The 22687-nt window shown below is 36.0% G+C and overlaps 1 protein-coding gene across 3 annotated transcripts in view; it reads right to left on the bottom strand.

Moving 5' to 3' along the window:
- SYN2 (synapsin II) overlaps nucleotides 1-22687 on the bottom strand; it is a 191677-nt gene that overhangs the window by 32745 nt on the left and 136245 nt on the right. For 2 of the 3 annotated variants that reach the window (XM_075053288.1, XM_075053290.1), the window contains exons 6-9: nucleotides 16462-16524; nucleotides 14062-14204; nucleotides 8820-8894; nucleotides 4475-4577 (exon numbers count right to left, since the gene is read on the bottom strand). In XM_075053288.1, coding sequence (XP_074909389.1) covers nucleotides 4475-4577; nucleotides 8820-8894; nucleotides 14062-14204; nucleotides 16462-16524 — 384 coding nt within the window. The remainder of the gene's footprint in view (nucleotides 1-4474; nucleotides 4578-8819; nucleotides 8895-14061; nucleotides 14205-16461; nucleotides 16525-22687) is intronic. The other variant, XM_075053289.1, reaches the window with a different exon arrangement.

Below are 22687 nucleotides of genomic sequence, written 5' to 3'. Positions count from 1 at the left end.
ACTTCAATATTTTGTCCTTCCTGTCTTCAGATAAATTGGTCTGTTTTTTTTTCCTGGAGATGAATAAGGTATCCCTTAACTGCATAGAAGAAGGCACAGATGGACATCTTCCAAAATTCCCCTGGGAGTAGCATTTATAGCAGTGTGGAAAGATGAATGGTACACTAAGAATGTATCCTTTTTATAATGTTTGAGAAATAATAGTAGTATTGACTTCAGCTTGTTCAAATTACTAGAAATCTGTAGGGTAGCTGTAGAAATATGAAGATACTGATGCACAAACCAGCACTGGGGAACTGACCCAAATCTATAAAATGGACCCAAATCTAGAACCCAAAGCTATAAAATGTGAGAAGCTGTACTTGCACTGCAATTTCTTGGGTTTTTACTACATTGAGACCTACTTGGTCAAAGGAACATGCACATCCCACAAGAGAGACATCTTCAAGAAGCTAACAGTAATAAAGATCTGTACATTTCTTTATTTCATAACAAGGTTTATGTATGCAGAAATTAAGTGTCTAGAACTATACTTCAGTGTCACTAAACATCCTTAATTTTTTCTTCTTTCATTTTAGTTCTCTAATCCTTCCATATTATTCCTGAACAGGCATTACTCTACTTACACAGCAAGCACACTTTGCCTAACTTGAATGGCCATGAGGCTTTAAAATAAGTTATTTAAAAATTCTCATCCTTTTAATCAAATACATAGAGAAGAGAAACTATTAGAGAAACTAAACCAGAAGAAAATATGTTTACCCTTCTTGAAGAAGTGGGGCATGATGACTCGATCTAACATTAAGAACCAACACATTCTTACCTGGAATGTAACCATACTGTACTAGATCATAGATAAAGAATCACTTTATAGTGGTGTTTTTTAAGAAGTACAGCTAGAACATTTGATTCATGGGACACAATGTTGTACTGATTCTCTAATATCAGCCACTGGTACAATTTGTTGCTGCATGGTTTGGGGGAATAAAAGAAAGCAGAATGTTAAACCAAGGAATGACAAAAGGACCATCACAAAGCAGCTGAAAGGCTACAACACCAAAATAATAAAATTATTGGTATAAAATAAAAAAGGAATGGAAAGGACAACATGAAATTAATTAGTAACCTTCCAGAAATAGTCATATAAGAAGTCATTTATATGTTATACTTTCTAACATTAGTTTAGAATGGATTTTTCTAAACAGATGAGTTGTTACATGTAATACTTACAACACTGTGGGTATTGTAAAAGTATTGTCTTGGATTATGCATGTCCTAAAGCTCTTGTTGAACACTTTTGTCAAAACATGTACTATGCACTAAGCAATTATTTCTGTAAAATGCTGCTCTCCCAGCCTTATTACAGAAAATCCCTCTGAAGTTAATTACTGTCTAGAATGCTGAGTATATGAAGGATACTTTAGTAGAATTCGACCTTAATTCACATTCACTCTGAAGCCAGATGACATACATGTATCCTTTCCTATTGGTGGTTACACTGGTTGAATGTTCAAACTGAAGAATCAGGAAGATCATATTTGCATATATTATTTCATACATTAGGAAGTTTGTATGTTTCTTGTCAGATCATATCTGCAGAATTAAAGTGTCAGTAATACAGAAACATTTAGTTTTGTAGTAGGTGTACCAGTCATCATGAAAACATGAGAGCACAGGTTTCAGTATGGGACTGCAATTGGAGTGTAAACCCAGTATTTACGGACTGTTTGTCCTGCTCAGCTACTGGTTCTTGATTGCAGCGTGTACGTGCTAGCTTTAATAACACATTTATTTTCCCATGTTGAAAGTACACAAAAGGCGAAAATTTCTCCTATACTCGTGCAGACGGTCTTCTATTCTTCATTGTATCATAGAATTATACTGCAATAACTGTTAAAATTATAGTGTAATAACTGTTGATGTAAGCTGGCTTTTTAGTAGCAAATGATGGTAAGTTTTACAGATGTTCTGTTGGATGTGAACTTTGCAAACAATTCTACATTTCAATGTCTTATGCAGATTCTAAATATTCCTGCTGATGAGCACTACCATCTTCCAAACAATTCAGCTGATTCTGTAGAACAGCAAGAATTATCACACTTCTAGCCTCTCTTTCTTTTAACTGCAACATCTATTATGTACACTACTTAAAATGCTCTATAAACCAAGTTCCTGATGTATCCTGCAGTTCTCAGAATTCTGTTTGCTTAAAAGTATGACTGTATCTGGCATGGAAAATTAGGGGATTTGTTCAGAAGCAGGAAGCGTGGTACTCTGTTGGTCCATTATATAATTTGCACTGGCTATTTCATTTTCAAAAACCTGCTCCCCCTTCCCCTCCTACCCACCAGACCTCCCAGGCCTGATGCAGACCTGGCTTCAGCAGAAGCTGATGATGCTTGCTGGCTTTGCTAAAAAATTTGAAAAATTTTGCAGTATCAAAAAATGTGGAAACAGTTGAGTTCAGTGAATGGAGGTGAAGTGCTTTTAGCGCAACAGGAATTTGCTAACTGAGGAATGTAACAGAAGTGTCAGCTGTTAATATAAAGGAGAAGCCTTCACTTCCATTGGAAGCAGAAAAGGTCCAACTATATTTGTACAGAAAGAGCAAGATTAAAAGAAAGTGGGGAATAAAAGATCGATAGGACAGGCTAAGTAGTGTGGCTTGATGCCAATCATTTCTCAGACTAGCTTTAGCTACAGTGTTTAAGAAACAGCATTGTTTTATGTCTGAAACATCTAGTTCTTACAAGAATATACTTGTTAAGTGCAATCCTACTCTCAGTTTTGTGTCTTTTTGCATGCAATCTTTCAGTTTTTAAGTACTATCTTATGAGGTAAAATAACTAAGAACTTATGTCTTAAAATAATCTACTTTTCTTCATGTTATAGTTTAAATTGTGGGGTCAAAATTTATCAGATTAAAGTCAGCCAAATCAGGATAAACTTCTCAAATGTAATGAATTTAGATAAATGGGTGTGTGTGGAAAATGCTGAGACCCGTCCTCTGAGACGTTTAGGGGCTATGGGAACTGCCAAGTATCCTACAAAGCTTTATATGGCATATGGGAGGCTGCCAAAGCCCAATTGCTGGAGAGGAGCTTGCTTGTGAGCAGAAATCAATATGTCCCCAGTAAGCAGAAATGTCCGCGATACACCCATGGCTACAGCCAAGATGTGAACTAGCACATATGACAAATCTTACGTTCAGGAATTTCCTCTATATTGTATCACCAGAAGTCAGTGTGATCTGTTTTCAGAAAGAAAACACTTTTTTTCACTCTCAAATTTCAGCCAGATTTCATTGGGTCAAGCATTACGCATTTAACAAGAACTTCGGCGCGCAGTGGAGGGGAAAGACTGCACTATATGCAGGGGCAACAGAGGACGTTTAGTATTGAATCATAAATTTTATGCTACAGTGGATTTTGATACAATAAGACACAGTAACTTCTGATTTGGCCAGGCAGACTAAGGAAACAGGATTTCTTGAAATCTTCCACTACAGGAGGTAGTGATTAATTCTGTTTGTCTTACTGAAAGTTTAATACTGCAAGCTGCTCAGTCCTTTAAAGTGCTATTGCTTGATTTGGGAATTATTAGCAATTGCAATAGTGATAAATTTGTGAAAAGTGAAGAGAAGAAAATACATAGAGCTGTTTAACACTGCAACAAAACAAATATTTTTACTTCTGCAAAGCGTTTCTGTTATAAATGAATACAAATAACTAGAAAAGGTCAATCCATAATCTCCAGATTACTCTCCTGGTTTAGAAAAAGTACTCTTACTTTTGCTTCAGCAAATATCAACCTCTTTTGAGTGGGGAGGTTCTTAAGATCTTTGCCTATCTCCTGAATAAAATTCTAAGAACGTGGGAGATGCTGAAGAAATCTTGAACTGTGTGATAGGCAAGTGATGATCTCTTGTTTTATGGCCAAAGTTATATTTATCCATAATAAACTTAAGGTAAATGAAAAACTTAAACTTTCCAAAATTATCTACAGCAGAAACTTCTGACTCCTGAGGAATCAGATCTTAAAGGTAACATTTAGGCTAGCAAAAAGTAAAGTTGTTTCCATTTCATTCTTAATTTCCCTTTCCATGTAAGGTATAATTTTGCTGGGGTTCCTTTGGGATAGTGCTATCTATAAACCTTCCAGGAAAAACTGGTAAGCCTGCTCAGGAAGAAATCATAAGGGTTGGGAAAATGTGACATCCACATTTGGTTTTGTTTTGTAGTTTGTGTACATTTCCTCAAACACTAAAAGACATTACCATATATATGGTTACATTTTCCAGCAAGTGTTGCTGCTAACTTGGACATGTGGCTTTGTACTATGATTGAAACGTTGCTCAAAAATACACATCCTTTCCTGAAACACAAATAAGCCAATGCCTAAGTATCACAAATGTTCTTTACTTGGGTGTTTGTAACATATAAAAGCATATATGGAAAAGAGTGGGATTGCTTACCTCAAAAATATAATCTTTTCCATCCTTTCCATGTACAGCTTTAACAGCACAGATGTCCAAACCACCAAATATTTCAGAACAGGTGTCAACCCAAAGCTTGTACCTGTTTCATAAAAATAATTTTTTCTGTGAGTATCTCATCAGGCTCTTGTTTTTCTATAGGCTTAACCTAATAATGTATTTTATACATTTCCTATAAATTCAGAATTTTCACTATATTGTCAGTTTTACTGAATTTGTATTTCCCAGAATAGTAGCTTAGAGATACTGCCCTGATTACTCTACTTTTCCCAGTAGAATCCAGAAAAGCTGTGGCTCTGTATCCTGACCTAGTATTATGCTGGATTCTGTCCCAGTTTATATTGGTCCAAACATGTGTCTGCTCTAAACTGTGAGGAATCTAAAGACAGGATACGCCGCAACACAAACAGCATCTAGCTGTACCCCATCCTGCTTTCCAGTACCCTTATGGTAGTACAGCTTGCTAGTTGTGGCTGTACTTTATGTGAGAACTCCACAGAAGGGGGATTTATCATCTGACCGGTTTTTGTGGCTTCAGTGATGCCAAGGCGTTTTAGAAAGTAGGGAACAGGGCTTCTCTTTTCCTGTGAAATTCAAACTTGTGCATCTGTGCACAGATTCAAGGGTGACAACCCTCTTGCCTATTATGGTTGGTAGTGTACTTAATTATGGATGGGTTTTATTCTTTTATCAGGAAAACTAGAATGAGCGTCTCTGTCTTAAATTATGGACCCAACTGTATTCTAAAGTAGCAATGATAGCTTTATATGTACATCACTGAATAAGGCAAAAGAAAAATCAAGACAAAAACAACCCTTAAGATGATGCAAGAGAAACGGACGTATGACACTACGTAAAAGCTATGTAGCATGCAGACAAAGATAATACTCTTCATGTAGGGCTATAGACAACTACAGAAAAATTCAACAGGAATGTAAAGAATTCTGAGGAATTCCACAGCTCCTAAAAAGAGCTAGTGTTTCATGCTGTATTGAACATAAGAACCCCTCCATTTCATTTCTAACATCATGGTAAGAAATACAGTTTACCCATTCTACATGCAGTAATGTAATTTATTTTTCTTGCATGAGGGGCTTTATCCATCCTAAGAATAGTGGGATTATCTGACTAACAAGGGAACAAAGTGGGACTTACTAGAAAAAGAGTGAGGCAATTCCTGTGATCGAGTACAGAACTGTTAGTGACATAACAGGGAGCCGTAATACTTTGCTGAGAGCATTCTGAGGTGATGTAAGCTGTGTGTGTTTGTTCAATGGCAAGGACTGACTCACAGGGCACAAAATAGCATTGAGAACTTTCAATAATAGCATAGCTGTGCATTGGCGCCAGTAAGTGATGATATGATCTTGAAAGGTTATATAGGCAGATATCACAGGTCCACCAATTGAAGGACATGTTTTGCTTAAAAAAACCCCAGTTTTAAAGCAGCTATTTATCATAAACTTTTTTTCTCTTTCATTGTCTAGCATTTGAGTATAAATGAGAACTATTTCCTTTTACAGACCCTCTCCTGCTCTCTCCTGATGCAGCCTTTGAGCCATGATGATAGATTTGCCACATCACAGTATTTTCCATTGCAAAAAAAATGATGTAATAAACATAGCATTTGACTTCACTGTAGGATCAAAGGAAACGCCTTGCTGGGCTGAGAGTCTTATTCATATATAAATATCTTCTGTAATAGCATCCTTTCCAAGTAAACTTATTAGGTCACATTCTTTATATTTTCTTATATCAAGTCTGATCCAATGGAAAAGTTTTTCTTTTAAGCAGAATACAAAGAAATAGATACAACTGTTTGGAAAAAACCTGATGGTAATATTTTAGCAATTAAAATAATATTATTTTTTTTCCTGTGAGAAACCTGGTTTTTGTTCAAAACGAGAGGTGTTTCTGGATACCTGACAATTTCAGCATGTGTAGATGCACTGACTGACTGGACTGCTTGCATGCACTTGCTCATAAATAACTTTTTTTTTTTTGCTGTAAAATACCAACATGTATCTTAGAGAATCATGAGGACAGCATAACTTGTCTTTACCAGTAAATATCTGGACTTCGTATGAAAGAAAATTAAGACATTTTCTTTAAAATACTGAAACATCACTCAGATCTATGAAAGTATTTTTAATAGTCTATCTTCTGCCAACAAACACAGAGCTGGAAAAATACAGTTACATTTGGAAAGAGAGGTCTTGGATGGAGTAGCCTGTAGTGTTTTAAACCCAAGGCTTGCACAGTAGGTTTGACAAGAGGTCACCATTCTTATTTTCCCAGAGCCAATATAGTGTGCAGCAGCCCTAGAAGTGACAGATAATAAAGTATTGTTCCTCAGGTGTCTGACATGAAATATCTGGTATGCCAGATGAGGTGTGCACAATTAGCACAGGTCTCTCTTCTTCTGGTCCTATCTGGGGAGCAGTGTCTCTCTGAAATAGGGGGTGTCAATAAGAATGTGTAACATTGACATGTGCTTGTTCTCTGCCTCATCATTGTCCCTTACTGTGCCACATTCTTCTTTCTTCTCTAAATTTCTAGGCTAAGATTTGTATTCAGTCAACAATGTCAACTCAGGCAGTGCTTTCAAAACACTTCTTCCTAATTCATGAGATGTATTACAAATGAAATGCACATGCATCATTTGATTGCTTTTGGTATGCCATTGAACTACTTCAACTCTTCAGAAAACTTCAATTTTCCCTTCTCTTCCTTGCTTTGCTTTGTGCACTTCAGTGGGTAATCAAACAAAAAGTGGGGCTATGTGATACATACTCCCTTCTGTTATGATAAAACATCCATCTTTTCTGTGCTTTTGTCTTCATCAGCATAGAAGAAGTTTTGTTTTGTTGGCTAGTGTTTTTTTAATGGGAAAATACCTATTATGCTGTAATTATTTTACATTCAAAAATGGAAGCAGAAGCAAAGCACACAGAGCATTTACAGTGAGGTAGTTAGGCAAGGTTAGAATTTCATGCTCATTACCTATACGTGATAATTGTTTAGTTTTCCTTACGGCAAAACTAAAGCGCCTGTGTTTTACAGAGGAATAGCTCATGGACTGTAATTATACACACTAAAGCACACTCTTTCTTTTCCCTTTCAGTGAAGGCATAACCTCACTTTCTAAAGGAAGGTGGGAGGGGAATGAGAAAGAGAAAATAATGTGGCTCCACTCCATCCCCAGAGGGGAGATCAGTGAGGACACAGTCTAGACAGGGGTTGGACAGCAGGGAGCTGTAATTCCCGTCTTACTTGTTTTCACCTTTCTCAGGGCAGGCAATGGTTCCATTCCTGTGTCTCCCTCAGCTCGTAAGAGGGACCAAGTTGTAGGTTCCAGACCTTTTTTAAAAAAAACCAAAACCAAAAACAAAACCCACCAGAAAAAGACTACTGTTGAACTTTAAAACACCTTTTAAGTTACACTTTTATTGTACAGACTTTTTTCAGCTTCCACTGCTAGCAACCTTTGGAGAAGCTGAACACAAGAAAATTCATAGCCATCAAAAAGCCTCACAGATTTATTTTGCAGGAAAAAGAGGTCTATATGTTGTGGAGGAACCTGGAGCAACTGAGTGGTATTGAGAGAAGGGTTCTGCCAATAGAAGGCCTGAGCTTCAAAATGGTACTGCAGGGAGAATGTTTTTGACTGGATTGCAAAAAGTATCCAGCATAAGGATGAGAGAGAAAAGCACAGTAAAACAAAGTACAGAGCTGGAATGATGACACGAGGGAAATAAGCTTCAGTATATCCCAGTATCTAGGTAAAAAGCCTCACAGTGCAGTATAGTGGAAATTTCAGAAATGAAAAATAAGCAGTTTAGCAGGATTAAAAGTGGAAAAGAAAAATATGATTTAAAAAGGTAAAGTTAAGACCAGATTGCTTGATTGTAATAGATGATGTAGAAGGAGAAAAGTTTAAAACACTGTGGCATGGGGTAAGACTGTTAAGTAAAAGAGGGCAAAAAAACCAGATGGAAATGATTGACAGGTTGAATCTGAAAGAACATAATTTTCTGAAGGGAATTCCAGTAGTTTTCTAAGCGCAGATATGGATGTAGGAACCCAAGGGTGCACATAAGCACTTAAGGCTACCACTTAGTTTGGGTAGTTAACTCTGAGACATGTCATGTGGAATTCTTGGCTCATGTTCCTTCATCTAATTAGAAGATTTTTTTTCCAAAATGAATGAGAGACATGCATCTAATGTGAATTGCATATCAATAATGTGATTTTAAAAAAAATTCATTTAAAATAAAATTCCATTAGTTTTTTTTAATTACCTTTTACATGAGACTCGACTTACTTATCTGACATAGCAATTTGTTCCAACATTGCAGAGCCTGTGTTTGTCTTCCAGTTTCCGGATATGGAAGTTCTCCTGAAAGGGGGAAAATATTACAAAGACAGCCAGTGGTTTTATATTTTCAGTCTCTTAAATTACTCTGATTTTCACATGAATACTATAGCAGTATTTACACCTTTTTCGTATCTGGCAGCTTATAAAAGAACATCTAAAACCACAAAGAATTCTAACAGGCATTGCAATTGTCAGTAATGCTCACTTCACTGTAGGCATGTTATAAAGTATGACAGTGCTGTGAAATTTCTGTTCCCCATTTATTCATTTAAGACTTTTTTTAAAAAAACCTACTATGATTAAGTGAAAGTGTTATCAATAAGCTGTTATCATTTATAGATGGATTGAATAGCCTGTAACATACCGTTACTGCAAATGTCAAGAAACTGAAGCTTCAGCTTTTCATTTGAAATCTGTACCACTGCAAGGTTAGGTGTCAATACTTGAAAAACAAGATATCTATGTTTTTAACATCTCTGAAGTGATCTCAGATCTCTTTTAGAGCTGGATTTTGGTTTCTCCTCCAGTTTTCACTTTTTGCTAGTTTACTAATATAATCTAAATGGTTTATGTCAGGGTTTGAGTATACCAACTTTTATTTAATCTCTAAGAAAAAAAAATTCATATAATGTTTTTTTCTCCGCAGACCTTAGGACTCCTACCAGGGCTGAGAAGATTACTGTTTTCTGAAACCTAAATGCTGTACTGGGAATAGGCTAAGGATACAAATTATGAAGTGTTTCCAGTTAGTAAAATAATAGGAACATCTGTAATGTATTAAAAGTATATTAGGCAGCAGCTATAGTTTTCTCTCCATTTTTCTATTAACCTAATTACAAGGGTCAGTAGCAATTGTGGGGGAATGTTGACTTTTCTATGGGAGTCTCATAAATTTAGCTGAATTTTAAAGCATAATGTTCTTCTAAGATGCCATGTTTTTGTTGATGTGGGAGAAACTAGTGAAAGAGGAACATGTATGTTGAGTGCTGTGTGTAGGGTAACTTTGCTCAGTAATAAGACTATTCTGTGATTTCTGCTTCATTTTTTAAAGTGATATGCTATGGACACAGACCTAACTGGTGTAATCTCAATAGCTTGTGGGCTGCAGCCATTGATGGTAGGTCTGTGACACAGGACTCCAAAACAACAGGAGTTCCATTAGACCATGGTTAAGTGATACAAAAGTACCCAACCAGACTATCTGGCAGTTTAAACCTTAGATATGATTTCTGTAATTCATACATCATTTCCTCTACTGACATATGTAGGTTTCCCACCCCTCTTCAATTCTGTTCTGATAACTGCAAAGGGTCTTTCACATCATTATTTCCTCCTCTTTCACTAAATACTTAATAATATAGAAAACAACTCCTAACACTTTTGAGTGCTTTACACTTAGGCTTAACATGTTTTCACTTGATTTGGTCTTTGCAAAGAAAGAACTGTTTTAAAATTGGGGGAAAAGGAATTATGATTAGTATAAACAATTCCTAATAACTTGACCTTCCCCTTTTCCAACACTTTTCTGCTTTTTTTAGTACCATTTAAAATATGCAATCCAAATTGTTGGGACAGAGACTTGTCATCAGAAAAATATGTAGAAATGTCTACCTACAATTCTTGTACAGGTAGCTTGCTTAGTGGTTTGATTCTACAGCACTGTCTTTCTTTGGCTGATGTGCTCTACTTTTGTTTTATTGACCTTTTTATCAAAGTACATTAAGTTATGCATTCAGAGTATTGCTTTTGGAGAGGAGATTTAGACGTAGTGGTTTTGTATTTCTGTTTTTCTTCATTGTGTGTGACCCTTTTAACTCTATTTCCTTGAAGTCAGATGGATTCTGTAATGGTACCAAGTGTAGTTAAGTATGTGTCACAAAGCATTTTGAGGAGCTGTGGTATTTAGAGAGATCCAATGTTGCATTTTGGCTATAATCTCTACTGACAGATGATAAGCACCAGTGTTTTGTGAGTCATGGATCCACTTATACCACAATTTCCCACAGAATTATAAAACTGAAGCTCTTAATAACTCTCGTTAAACTACAAAAACAAATGTTCAGCTGGTATTTTTTGTGGTGACTCTTTAAGTACTCTGTTCCTGTGTCACAGAACAAAATGAGAACCAGCTGTAAAACAATATTCTACTGACATAATGTATATGTATGCAGATGAAGAATTTTTCAGACATTTGGTAAATCTTCTCCTTTTCATGATGCTTTGTAACAATGGATTGGTATTTCATTTTTTGGTATGATTTAACTGTATGAAAGAATCTAGCGAAAAAATGATTGCTAGGCTTTTAGCATTTGGATGAACCCATAGTTTCTGAGTAGAAACTTAAAAATAAATAAAAGGTAAGAGGAACAGTCTGTCATTTTAACTTATTTTTGCTGTCCCTTAGGCCAACTGTTTCTTCTGTGAAGAAGAAACTTTTGTTTTTGAAAATTATAAATTTACCATGGCTGACTCCTCCAAAATTATTCTAGGCACTGAGCAGCATTTAAATTTCAAGTCAATGACAAAAAATGTAGGGCGCTCTCCTATGAAATGTCGTGGTCCAATTTCTACCACAGGGAATGAACCATCAAGTTACTAATGCAACATCTGACTGCCGGTATCTGGCAGCGTGTCATAACCATTAAGAGTTGGGCCTTATTCCTAAGACTCTGCCACTTAGGGGCTGTAAGGCAGAGACAAATCAAATCTGTTTATTATAAACAACAGAAGAGGGGAGAAATGGGTAGCACAGCACAAGAAATATGCCTGTCAAAGCACCAACAGGAGACAAAAGTACTCTCCTAGCCTTGAAGAGACAGCAGTAGTTGTATGAAAAGGTCTGAGAAAGAGAAAGAAGGCTGACTGGTGACTAGAAGCAGAGGGAGAACAAGGCTGGTGGATGGCACTGAGTGGAATAAAAGGGGCAAGGGAGAACCTGGGGCAGTAAAAAAGGTTAGGCATAAGGGGTAGGGACTAAGAGACAGGTGGTCTGGGAAAGCGGTGGGACTGGATGAAGATATGGTTTGGATGGATAGGAGAGAGGTAACCTTAGGTGTAGGAGTATGGTGCTATTAGAAAAAGTAGGATGGATGTCTCCAGATATGGGTCTAAAGCCAGGAAAAGTCAACAGTCTGGAACACCAATGTAAGACAAAGAAGCAGAATTGGAATTAACTTTCCTGGAGAAGCCAGGGGCTAAAAGCTGTATCACTCAGAAGCACTTGTTTATGATTCTTATTGCCTATAGGGAGGGGTGGGGTAGGCCCAACTCACCTGAAATAGGTCCAATACCCCTGAAATAGGCCCAATACCCCTGATAGGACAAGGGGTAATGGCTTTATACTGAAAGAGGGTAGATTCAGATTAGATGTAAGGAAGAAGTTCTTCACTGTGAGGGCAGTGAGGCACTGGGACAGGTTGCCCTGAGAAATTGTGGCTGCCCCATCCCTGGAAGTGTTCAAGGCCAGGTTGGATGGGGCTTTGAGGAGCCTGGTCTAGTGGAAGGTGTCCCTGCTCATGGCAATGGGGTTGGAACTAGATGATCTTTAAGGTCCCTTCCAACCCAAACCATTCTATGATTCTATGGATTTCTGTAGGGAGCTTGATTTACAGAGTTTCTGTCCTGCATCACTAAGAACACTGAAAGTGTCACCAGCAAAGGATTGCAGAAACCTCTCAATCCTCATGACTGTTTGAGTATTTTGCCTTGGTTACTGTGTACAACTCAAATTTCCAACACACTGTTTTTGCAAAATTTAGATAGTTCTGGGTTCAAAATAAAGCAGAAGGACCAAGTGTCCATACTGCTGGATGGATGCGACCTATGGGAGCATTATTTCCACCCAGGTCTGTGTGGTGCATTCTTGAGGCCCCTCAGATATACAGTGAGAGGCAGATGGATGACTGAGTTGTTCTTGAAAGGCCTAATCTTTGATGTTTTTTCTCAAATACTCCTTCAAGTCATATGTCAGGAAAGGCCAGCAGTTACTCATACAGTTTTCATCTTGTGACAGTAATGTCTTAGGGGAGAAGTCAAGAGTATGTGGTCTTCCAATATCAACTGAAGGAGACAGATTTTGCCCCTTACCCCCACTCTGGGCAAAAAGTTCTACTTTCTCATAGAGCTTGTTTGCTGTTCCTAAATTACTTGACACTTAATGCTAACCCTGTCTTTAATATTATGCATTTTCTTTAACTCCAACTTTCGCTTCTCTTAGTGTTTATGGTTTGCTTGAAGTTCAGTTGTTTTTACTGTTAAAGAACTTGAGTGTACCTTACAAATGTCAACATACAAGGAATCTCTGATCCCTCCAATGTTACAGGAGTTGCTAGAGAAATATCTTTGCATGTGTATGTGGGTGTGCCTATGTAAATGCATATGTGTATTTTTATCCATGTTTTGTTCTATTTTTCCTGCCTCAGAATTGTAAACATGAGGGAATAAAGACATGAGATGATCTAACTTGTCTTAAAAACGTGAATGAAATGAATGTATGTCAGATTACATTGCTTGATAATTGAGACAGAGTAAAAACATGCATAAACACAGTTACCATAGCTCAACTACTAGATGACAACCTGTCTTGCTACTCTAGCTTCATGTTGTCTGTGAAACTGAAACACCCTTTTAGCCTCTCATATAGTCATGACCTTCAAACAAACACCTGGTTTCTAAAATTAGAAGAGATTTTCATCCATATATGTGAAGGCCACTGCAAGATTAGGATTTTTCTTACATGTGTTACGTTAAAGTGAGAGTACTTTGTTCCAATAAAGTGTTATGATTGAGATTTGTGTGAATGAATGTCATCTAACTATCCTTACAGGGAGAAGAAAATTTGACCCTAAGTTGGTGAAAAGATACAAAGGAATCTGAGTTAACAACTCCTCTATAAAAACAAATCCCCTTCCAACTGCTCCTTTCTTTAAATGAAAAAATAAACAAAGGCTAGCAGGAAAACCACTCTGGCAGGCTCACCTGTTGTCTTATTCTCCTCCTCCCAGTCACAATCAAGTTAAAAAAAGGCTTGATAAATCTAGAAAGTCTAAAATACTGTCTTTCCAGAGAGTACGACAATGGAGGCATGGAGTCACCACATCAGCTCAGAGACTCATCCAACAGTCTTAATCTTATTGGTGCTTATCGATTTTGAAACAAAAGGATGAAAGAATATAAGTTTTTGGCTCACATGTATGCTTTGTAGTTACTGCCTATCTTTTGGATCCTGATGTCATATTTGGAGTCTATGAAGGGTTCAGTAGTGGCGTAGGTCTGAGTAAGTGCTACCACGCTGGCTATGTCCTGAAAATCGTAGTGGTTGTCTACCTTGATCTGTAGTCATCATACCACAAGTAAACAGCATATATGAAAGAAAAAAAAAGAGTAATTAGGAATAAAATGTAGAATTCAGGTCCAAATGGCATTCATGAGAAGTATGGGTTTTGACAGCATCAGTTTATAAAAAGAAAAAAAAGTACTGGGTACTTTATGTGATTTCTAGATTCTATAACATTCCTGCATTAAAGCATCTATTTTTCTAGGCAAAATATTACCTGTTCATCTGTAGAAAGCAATTTGCAGACAGTGGAATTTTATTTTGCTTTTCAATATTTTTTTTTTAAGTGGTGATTGTTGATTTTAGATCCGCAAGCTTTAGAATTTTTCAAGGTGTGATAATATGCAACACTAATTTACATAGAATTCTTGTTGATTCTGTAAATTGCTCATGTAACTGAATGTATATGGAGCCCACCAAGTACTATCACATCATGATCCTGGGAGGGAGGAGATGAAGGGTCATGATATCCTGATGAGTGGGCATTCACATAGAGCACAGAGGGTTGGCTCAAGGCAGCAGAACCAGTTTGTCTCAAGAGATGGAGATCAGTGGCATTACTTTTGGACAGGGAGGGCACATCTCTAAGGTTGACTTAAAGGAAGCTGGCTGAAGTGGGGAGAAGAAGTGACTCAGAAGAGAAGTCTTAGGGCTAGTAAAAAATGGGAGAGGGAAACTGGAACTCCAACACACTGACCCAAAGTGCATTTCAGAATGGTGAGGAAAGGAGGCAGGGATTAGTATTTCTCACATTATCTAATATTAGGTGACTTTGCAATTCCTTGCAAGCACAGGGTCTTGTTTGCTTCCACTGTCACCTCGTACTTAAAAGGGAACCTGTAGACCAGGGTGCCACATCTGTGAGATGGGACTTTCATATTAAATGGAGTCTGGTGAAGCTAAAAGAAGTCATAAGGCCTAAGTATTTGCTCTCAGCTCTCAGATGGAGAACAATACAGAGTAATTTGCCATTTGAGAGCCACAAAACCAGACACAATGCCTGGTTTCAACTTAGTTTCTGAAAACTTAATAGCATATGTGAGTCTAATTACGACCAATGGAAACGCTACTCCTAGCAATGCCTTTAGGAAGGACTGGGGTACAAAGAGAATCTTTATTTGGACTCTGACAGTAAGCATTTCACTGCAAAAGACAGGCATTTAACCTTTAAGGGTTTGAAATATTTTATAGCTAAAAAAACCTAGATTTTTTTCTAGACCTTTGATATGCTGAACATTTCTGTGCATTATTTCCCTTTTCTATAAATGAGGGGTGAATAACGAAAGTACAGTATAAACATTCTAATACTTCACATATGCAATCCACAAAACCTGCAGTTTAAGTAATTAGTGGTTAATCCTGTTCTCAATTAAATTCACTGCTGGATTTCCACTGACTTACTAAGTAGGAAATGCAGCAAAACAGTCATAACATAAGAACATTACAGTACAACTTGCGTAATTACTGAAGAAAATACAATTAAATCAGTTTTCTATTTCTATTGCTAGTGGCAAATATTATGTTCATGGAGCATTTGCAGATTCAGGATGATAAATGTAACTATTCTCTGATGATTTGTTTTAAAATCTCAAACACTTAAAGCACCAAAGTGTTTTCAGTGAGAGAAAGTGGTTAATCTGTAATGACTAGACATTTTCACTGATACCAATGAAAGCAGGATTTAAATCATATCCCCTTGAACCATCATTGTGAGATAAGTGATATCAAAACAACTGTACTCACCACTGAAATGCAATTACTTTGGAGAAAGAAAGCAGCAGTTACATAGTGGTATGAAACAATCACAGAGAATACATTAAGATAGGAAATGAATAAAAGTTCAGTATCAAGCTGAAACTAATAAAGAACCAAGGCAAAAGCTTCCTATATTCCCAGATCCAAAAAGCTGGATTGTGCAAACAGACTTTGACCCTTAAATAGTTTCATTGCAGTGAATTAAATTAATAAATAAGGTTCTGCTTCAAGAAAACATCTCAACGTGTTTCAAAGAACGTCCTATATAGGACAATGCATAAACTGAAAATGCATCAATGTGAAAATATATTACGCATTTAAATATTTTTCTAAAGACAGATGCTTTCTTGAATAATATACAAGCAGACATTTGCAAGGGTGGGGATCTGAGACAGAATTTCGACAGTGATAAGTTAAAATATCCAGGAAATGAAAGAACATGCATATTGTTTTAGACAAACAGCCAGCCTCCTAACATGCAATAAGTAGCATCTGCACCTTTCCCATGCCTGAATGAGCATGTCCAATCTTCACAACAACAGGAAATGTTGGCATTGTTAGCTAAGGGGGAAAACAAAACAGACATATTAGAGATAGCAACCATGAGTTAAATGATTAAGCTATATCATTTATGAAAATTATTTAAGCATGACCATAATGCAGCCAAAGCTGTTCTTGCCATGTGGTTATTTAAACTGTTGCTCATCTATGTAAGACTACATGTTCTGATGAATTACTGTGTATGTTTTCTGAGTGCTATATTATTCCAAATACATACAAGTGGTGTACTTCTATCTTAATTTTTCCTATGTCTTTCTTTTGACTTCACTTTTTAAACTGAATTTCTGCTATTTCCTATTTTATGTTTTGTTACTGTGTTTTCTGACCTGTAAACTCACGATCTCCAAAGTTATAATCATTAATGATGTCAAATTAATCACCTTTTTCCTTTTCCCCCTGATTTCCATTATTTAGCAAGGCTGTAAATTCTTTTTGTGACCGCTTATGAAAGCAATGATGTCTAATTCACCAAAAAACCTTTCATTAAAGGCAGATGCTAGCTTCTGTCACAGAATATCCGAGTTCTCTAGGGAAGGCTCCAGCTTCTGCATAGAATGTAAGTAATAATTCAGCCATTGATTAGGAAATCAAATATACAAAGGCATATGAATATGCTTTATTCAATCAAATGATAATGGTTGTCTCTCAGAAAGTTACGTGAATAACCAGTTTTACTTCCATCATTCATTTGAAGAAGTTTTAGATCTCCCAGTCATGGGTACAGCTGGTATTTCTTTGTCTTTTTCATCCACCTAAAATGTACATATATTGAACCTTTATCAACCAAGTGTAATTACAAATACTTAGTAGAACAGGATTATAACCAGAAATAAAAAACTGAACACCCTTGATGTAATTAAACCAGGCAGCAGCAGGACAGTAAGTATTACAGGGTCTGAAACCTTCATTTAGTATCAAATTTTAACACAGTAAATACAATCAGAGGCAAAGCTGATGCTTTAGAAAATAAACTATGAGTTTTTAGAGATTTTATGAGAAATTTGTTTTCCAAATACTTAGGAAATCCTTGACAAAGGATTGTCAAGAGGTTAAATGGAGTTCACACATATCTCACTGTGCTTTGTACAATGTTGGACAGAAACACACAAACAGAAACAGGTATTTGCATGGAAAATGTCATGGGATTGTAAATATCGACATTCAAATCAAGGCATAAAGAATAAAAAGGTCACTTGGCTTTTGGTAACATCCAAACCTATTTGTAGGGTTATAAAGCTAATTAAAATTCACACAAGCTTTTCCTATATTTTAAACATTTATTTTCAATATGATTTAAGGATGCTTGCTTTAAAAATACTGTAACTGAAAGGCAAATCTGCAAGAGAACAAGTGGGCATTCACTGCAAGGTACATATTTTATACTACTTACCGTAGGATTCCCAGTACAATACATGAATGTCTGTCTTTTCTTTTTTTTTTTTTAATGGACTTTCTCTGGCTTTCCTAAAATGCATACTGATGCAATACTGTTTTGTACTGACTTTTTTAAAAAAACATATAAAGGATATCTAAGCAAACAAAACCAAGTTGCTTGTTTTTTGACAGAATCTCAGTTTCTGCTCTGTCTGATCAGAAGAAAAAAGGAGGAATCTTTGGATCTACTCTGTTAATACACCAGAGTTCTCAAAGCCTGATGAAATAACAGGATCCTACAGCTGTCAGCTATGCAGGTTTAGGAATCATTTCAAGCATTGGTCTTTAAATCCAAAATACATTTAACTGATTTTTAAAGATCTGTTTCAATCTAACCAATTTAAGTTAAGGCATGTAAGCATTAAAAAAAAGCATGAGTTTCAAAATAGCCAAAAGCACTTGCAAAAGCATTATACAGCAAAGGTCACCTGTACAGCAATTTAAAAATAAGGTTCTTGCTAAACTGTAGGAATGCAAGGTCCTGTGTAGTCAACATCTAGTCACTTATTTATTGCTTTCATATTTTAAAACAGGCCACTTTTTTTTCAGTTTTTTGGGGGAGAGGAAGAACAAATCATTGCCTGACTCAAGATTCATAATGGCAGTACCACTTTTTTATGATTGAACTATAAACCACTGAACTGGGGTTTGTAATGGAAATGCTGGCAGACCTCTAACTATAGCAATACAAATGGCACTCCTGTAATTAAGAGGACCACGTATCTACCCATGATTCCAAAGCTGTGGAATCCACTGTGGGCCGCAGGAACAAACACTAACTCAAAAAAAAAACCAAAAGAAAAAAAAAAGAAATTCAGCTTTCTCCCTCAGAAAAATGCACTAACATCATTTAAGGCAATAGAGTTCATTTTGCTCTGGAGTCCAATATCAAGATTTCATGTGGTTTACCACATCCCAGCACAGACAAAGAGAAGAGGTGGTAGCAGGGGAAAAAGGTGCTGAACGCTGCATTTCAAACATCAGACAGAAAAAAACCCAGGTAGCATAGAAGGCAGACAAATATTAATTATCCCAGTGCTTCTCATGTGACAGGCCGATGAATTCAGGGCTGATGAAGTTGTAGGTATTTGAGTGTTGAACAGTGTTTCCTTTATTCCTGCTCTTACTTTGATTGCCACAGTTCTCCCTTTACACATGAGGGCTAGACCTGTGCCATCCTGCAGTCACCTCCCTAACACTAACTGGTTTCCAGTTGTGCATGCTATTGTTCTGTCAAGCAACAACAAGGTCTGAAATTTCTTACTGAAATTATAGAAAACTCGATCTGAGTCCTTTCCTCTTCCCAATCTGCTCTTTTATGTTAATTTCTGTCTTAACAGAACAGGCAGTCTCAAGACTTTTCATACATTTGGGTAAACATTATGTACCATACAACTGTGACAGTAACAGTGAAAACTTACCAGCTCCATGGGTTTCCTCTTAATCTATGTTATAGTTACTTGTTAGAGAGAGACCTTGAAAGAATAGCTAGCATGTATCAATGGATCCGCTTCAAATAGAGCTGATTCTAATAGGACTCATTGCATGTTTTCTTTGAAATGTATTGCTGAGGGGGAAAGGCCATTTTACAAAAATATAGCTTATTTTTCAAAGGTTTTCTTAAGTTCAGAAAAGTATAAATTCTACTGTGACAATTAAAAACTGAGGGAAAATAATCAGAAATGACCAAGAACAGAAATTACATTAAGAAATTTGGCAAGTTTGTATGTATGAGAGATGGAAATGGACTACGCTGTATGAACACTTGCACATACATATAATATACACAAAATCCATCTGAGTATTTTTAAAAAATTAGAACAAACAGGACTTCTATTATAACATATATAACAATGCAATAAACTATCATTATTAATTGCAGAGAAAACAAAATACGCGTCAAGCGTGCAATACAATTTTCCATAGTTATATATGAATATGATTGGATTGGCAATAAATATTAGTAGCAACTGGAAAAAACGTCATGGCTTTTTGTAGGAACCCATATAAAAAACAGTTGAGATACATTACTGATATTTGCTAATACGATATCATTAATCAAAATAACTTCACTGTGTATTAAAATGTTTTATCAGCTCCTAAAAATTACAAAGACGGATTGAGTCTAAAAACTTCAATTTCTGTGGTTTTAATTTCTTACACTGTTATTTTAAATAAATGTGAAGTCTCATTTCAACACAACCTTAACAAAATAAGTTGCATGGCTCACTTCCATGACTAGGACTAGGACTAGTAGTAGGTACTACTTGAAGACATGTTCCCTAGAGAGCAAAAAGTAGATTACATTTTGCAGAAAGAAGGCAGTAGTAAAAGGTCTTTCGAAGCAGAATCATTTTAAAATCTGGATAACAGAAGTCAATTCCTAAGTTTCAAACTGAGAAATATTTAGCATGGAAGTTGCGTTACTGAAATGACATGTTTTAATGGTTTCTGTCATATACCAATAGCATGAATTAAATTTACATACTTAATGACCAGAAAAATCTAATGGCTGTTACCACAAGACACCTACAAACTGGGAGGTCGCTCATGTCAATATGAGTCTTTATGAGTATAGCAGTAATATTTTAAAACCTCTCAGCAGACCGGGCACTTGTCTAAGTGTTAGAAGACTATCCTTGTCTTGGTTAAATGCACTGTGGAAGGGTTCAAGGACAGAGGAGAACAAGGGATTAAATCTGTAATGGAAATACAACAGTATATATGGGTTTAAAATGTGACTGTAATATCCTGTCTGAAAAATCTTCATGGTTTTTAATAACACGTCTATCTTTTCCCTATCCAAATAACTATATATTAGTATTTTTCATTCAAGAGCTTATTTGCATGCCACTTAACTCTTTACTGTGACTTTACTTTACATAACTACCATTTATTTTATTATTTTCAAGGCAGTCCAGCTGAAAATAATTTTTTTAATGGTGTTGAATGAATGTCACTAAAATTGATTCTGTAACAGGCCTAATATGTTTTTTTAGATGAACACATTTGAAGCTAATTGGTGTAGTCCTCACAGGAGTGATTTTTTTAAAATGAGTGGATTTGATTTTTCAGCCATATACTTGCAATGGACTACAGCAGCTGACAAACCAGCTCAAACTTGAGCTCCACTGATAGAGCTTCTAAATGCTGTGACATCTGGACTCCACCATCTCCTTAGGTAAACTGGAGGCGAAGGTACAAGACTCATATGTTCAAACCACTTGCAGCAGCAACTTTAATACTCTTTAATTGTTTTAAATTACTGATAATAATACAGACAGCAACCCCTCAACACCTCTCATGTTTGCAGATTCGCCATTCATTTTTCAATGGATCTATTCATATTAGTCAGATAAGAGCAAAGACAGTACAGTAGGAACCCATGACACACATTATTTCTCCAATTTACCATTTGCTCTTTTTGTTTCCCATACTACTGACAGGCAACTAGCAAAGTAATTATAGCTGCAATGAAACTATTTAGATTTATGAATAGACAAAGAACTATCCCAAACAGGAAATATACTGATGGAGTTACTAAATCCAGGGAGAAATTTGACCCAATATTCTGAAGTTGCTGAATAAACGTGAATTAAGGCAAGTGTGCATTCACAGCAAATTATTTTGAAATATATCACAGAAGCATGTTTCTCATGGCATTAAGTCTCTCAGAATCAGGTCATGACATCTGTTGGGTTAGCTAGCGTGAAAACACAAAGCTTTTTGAAACTGCTGGTGTTGGGACCAGGAAGCTATCAAATCATCCTCATTAAAGCTTAAAATGCTTTGGATTTTTACTCTTCTGTTGATTTAAGTTATTACATCAAACGTTCCTTTTCCATGTTGCTAGGATGACTTGCAAATTGGATTCAAACACAAATTCTGTTAAAAGATTCATTAGTTGCTGGTCAGAACTTATTTTAAATGCCTGAAATCTGCAAAATAATACTCTCCTGCTCTTCCGAAATGTTAAGATATTTTCAATATGTTGTTTTCATGAAAGATTTAGGGCTGGTCTATCTTCTGTTCTGATCCCATGTATTAATAATTACACTGAATGAACAGAGAAATGCATAAAATTCAATCAATTTCAGAAAACACTGCAATTACTAGTCTTTGCTTCTGCTGGAAGATAAGAAAAATTTGCCAAATTAAACTGGTTAAAAAAGACACTGATCAAATGATATAGCTGCTCAGAAAGAGCTTTTTTACTGTAGAAAGAAGCATTCTAGCGTGATATACTTACACAATACCTACAGGCACTATTATCATCTTCTATAGTCTGAAGCGAAGGTTATTTAGTTAACCAGTAGATAGATGGCTATATAGTTAATCAGCACAATCTTAATCTGTGTTATTGTTTGTATTTTTCTATATGTAATGGAAATAATACCTATCCTTTCCTATTTCAGAAATATTCTGGAGTTTGTAAGTCTGGTTTACTAGAATGTCATCCTGCAATTTCTTCACCGTAAGTCTATTAACTGAAAATAAAACCCTAAAATTTAAGCTTCATACACTAAGGTGCTCAAAGGTTTATAAGTTCTTCTGCAATTTAAATATTTTTGAACAATGCTTAAAGTTACATAATATAAGCTGTTTTATTTCTAAGAGATGTAATTTGAATTCTTGTAAATTTACTTTGAATCCTTCTAAGTAAGATATAATGTAAAATATATAATCAAAGCTGTACATAAAAATAAAAATAGGCAAAGATCATCTGCTA

This window comes from Buteo buteo, chromosome 21 (assembly GCF_964188355.1).
Source record: "Buteo buteo chromosome 21, bButBut1.hap1.1, whole genome shotgun sequence".
Taxonomy (NCBI): domain Eukaryota; kingdom Metazoa; phylum Chordata; class Aves; order Accipitriformes; family Accipitridae; genus Buteo; species Buteo buteo.
The sequence above is the reverse complement of the archived record's forward strand: the minus strand, read 5'-3'. Positions and strand labels throughout refer to the sequence as shown.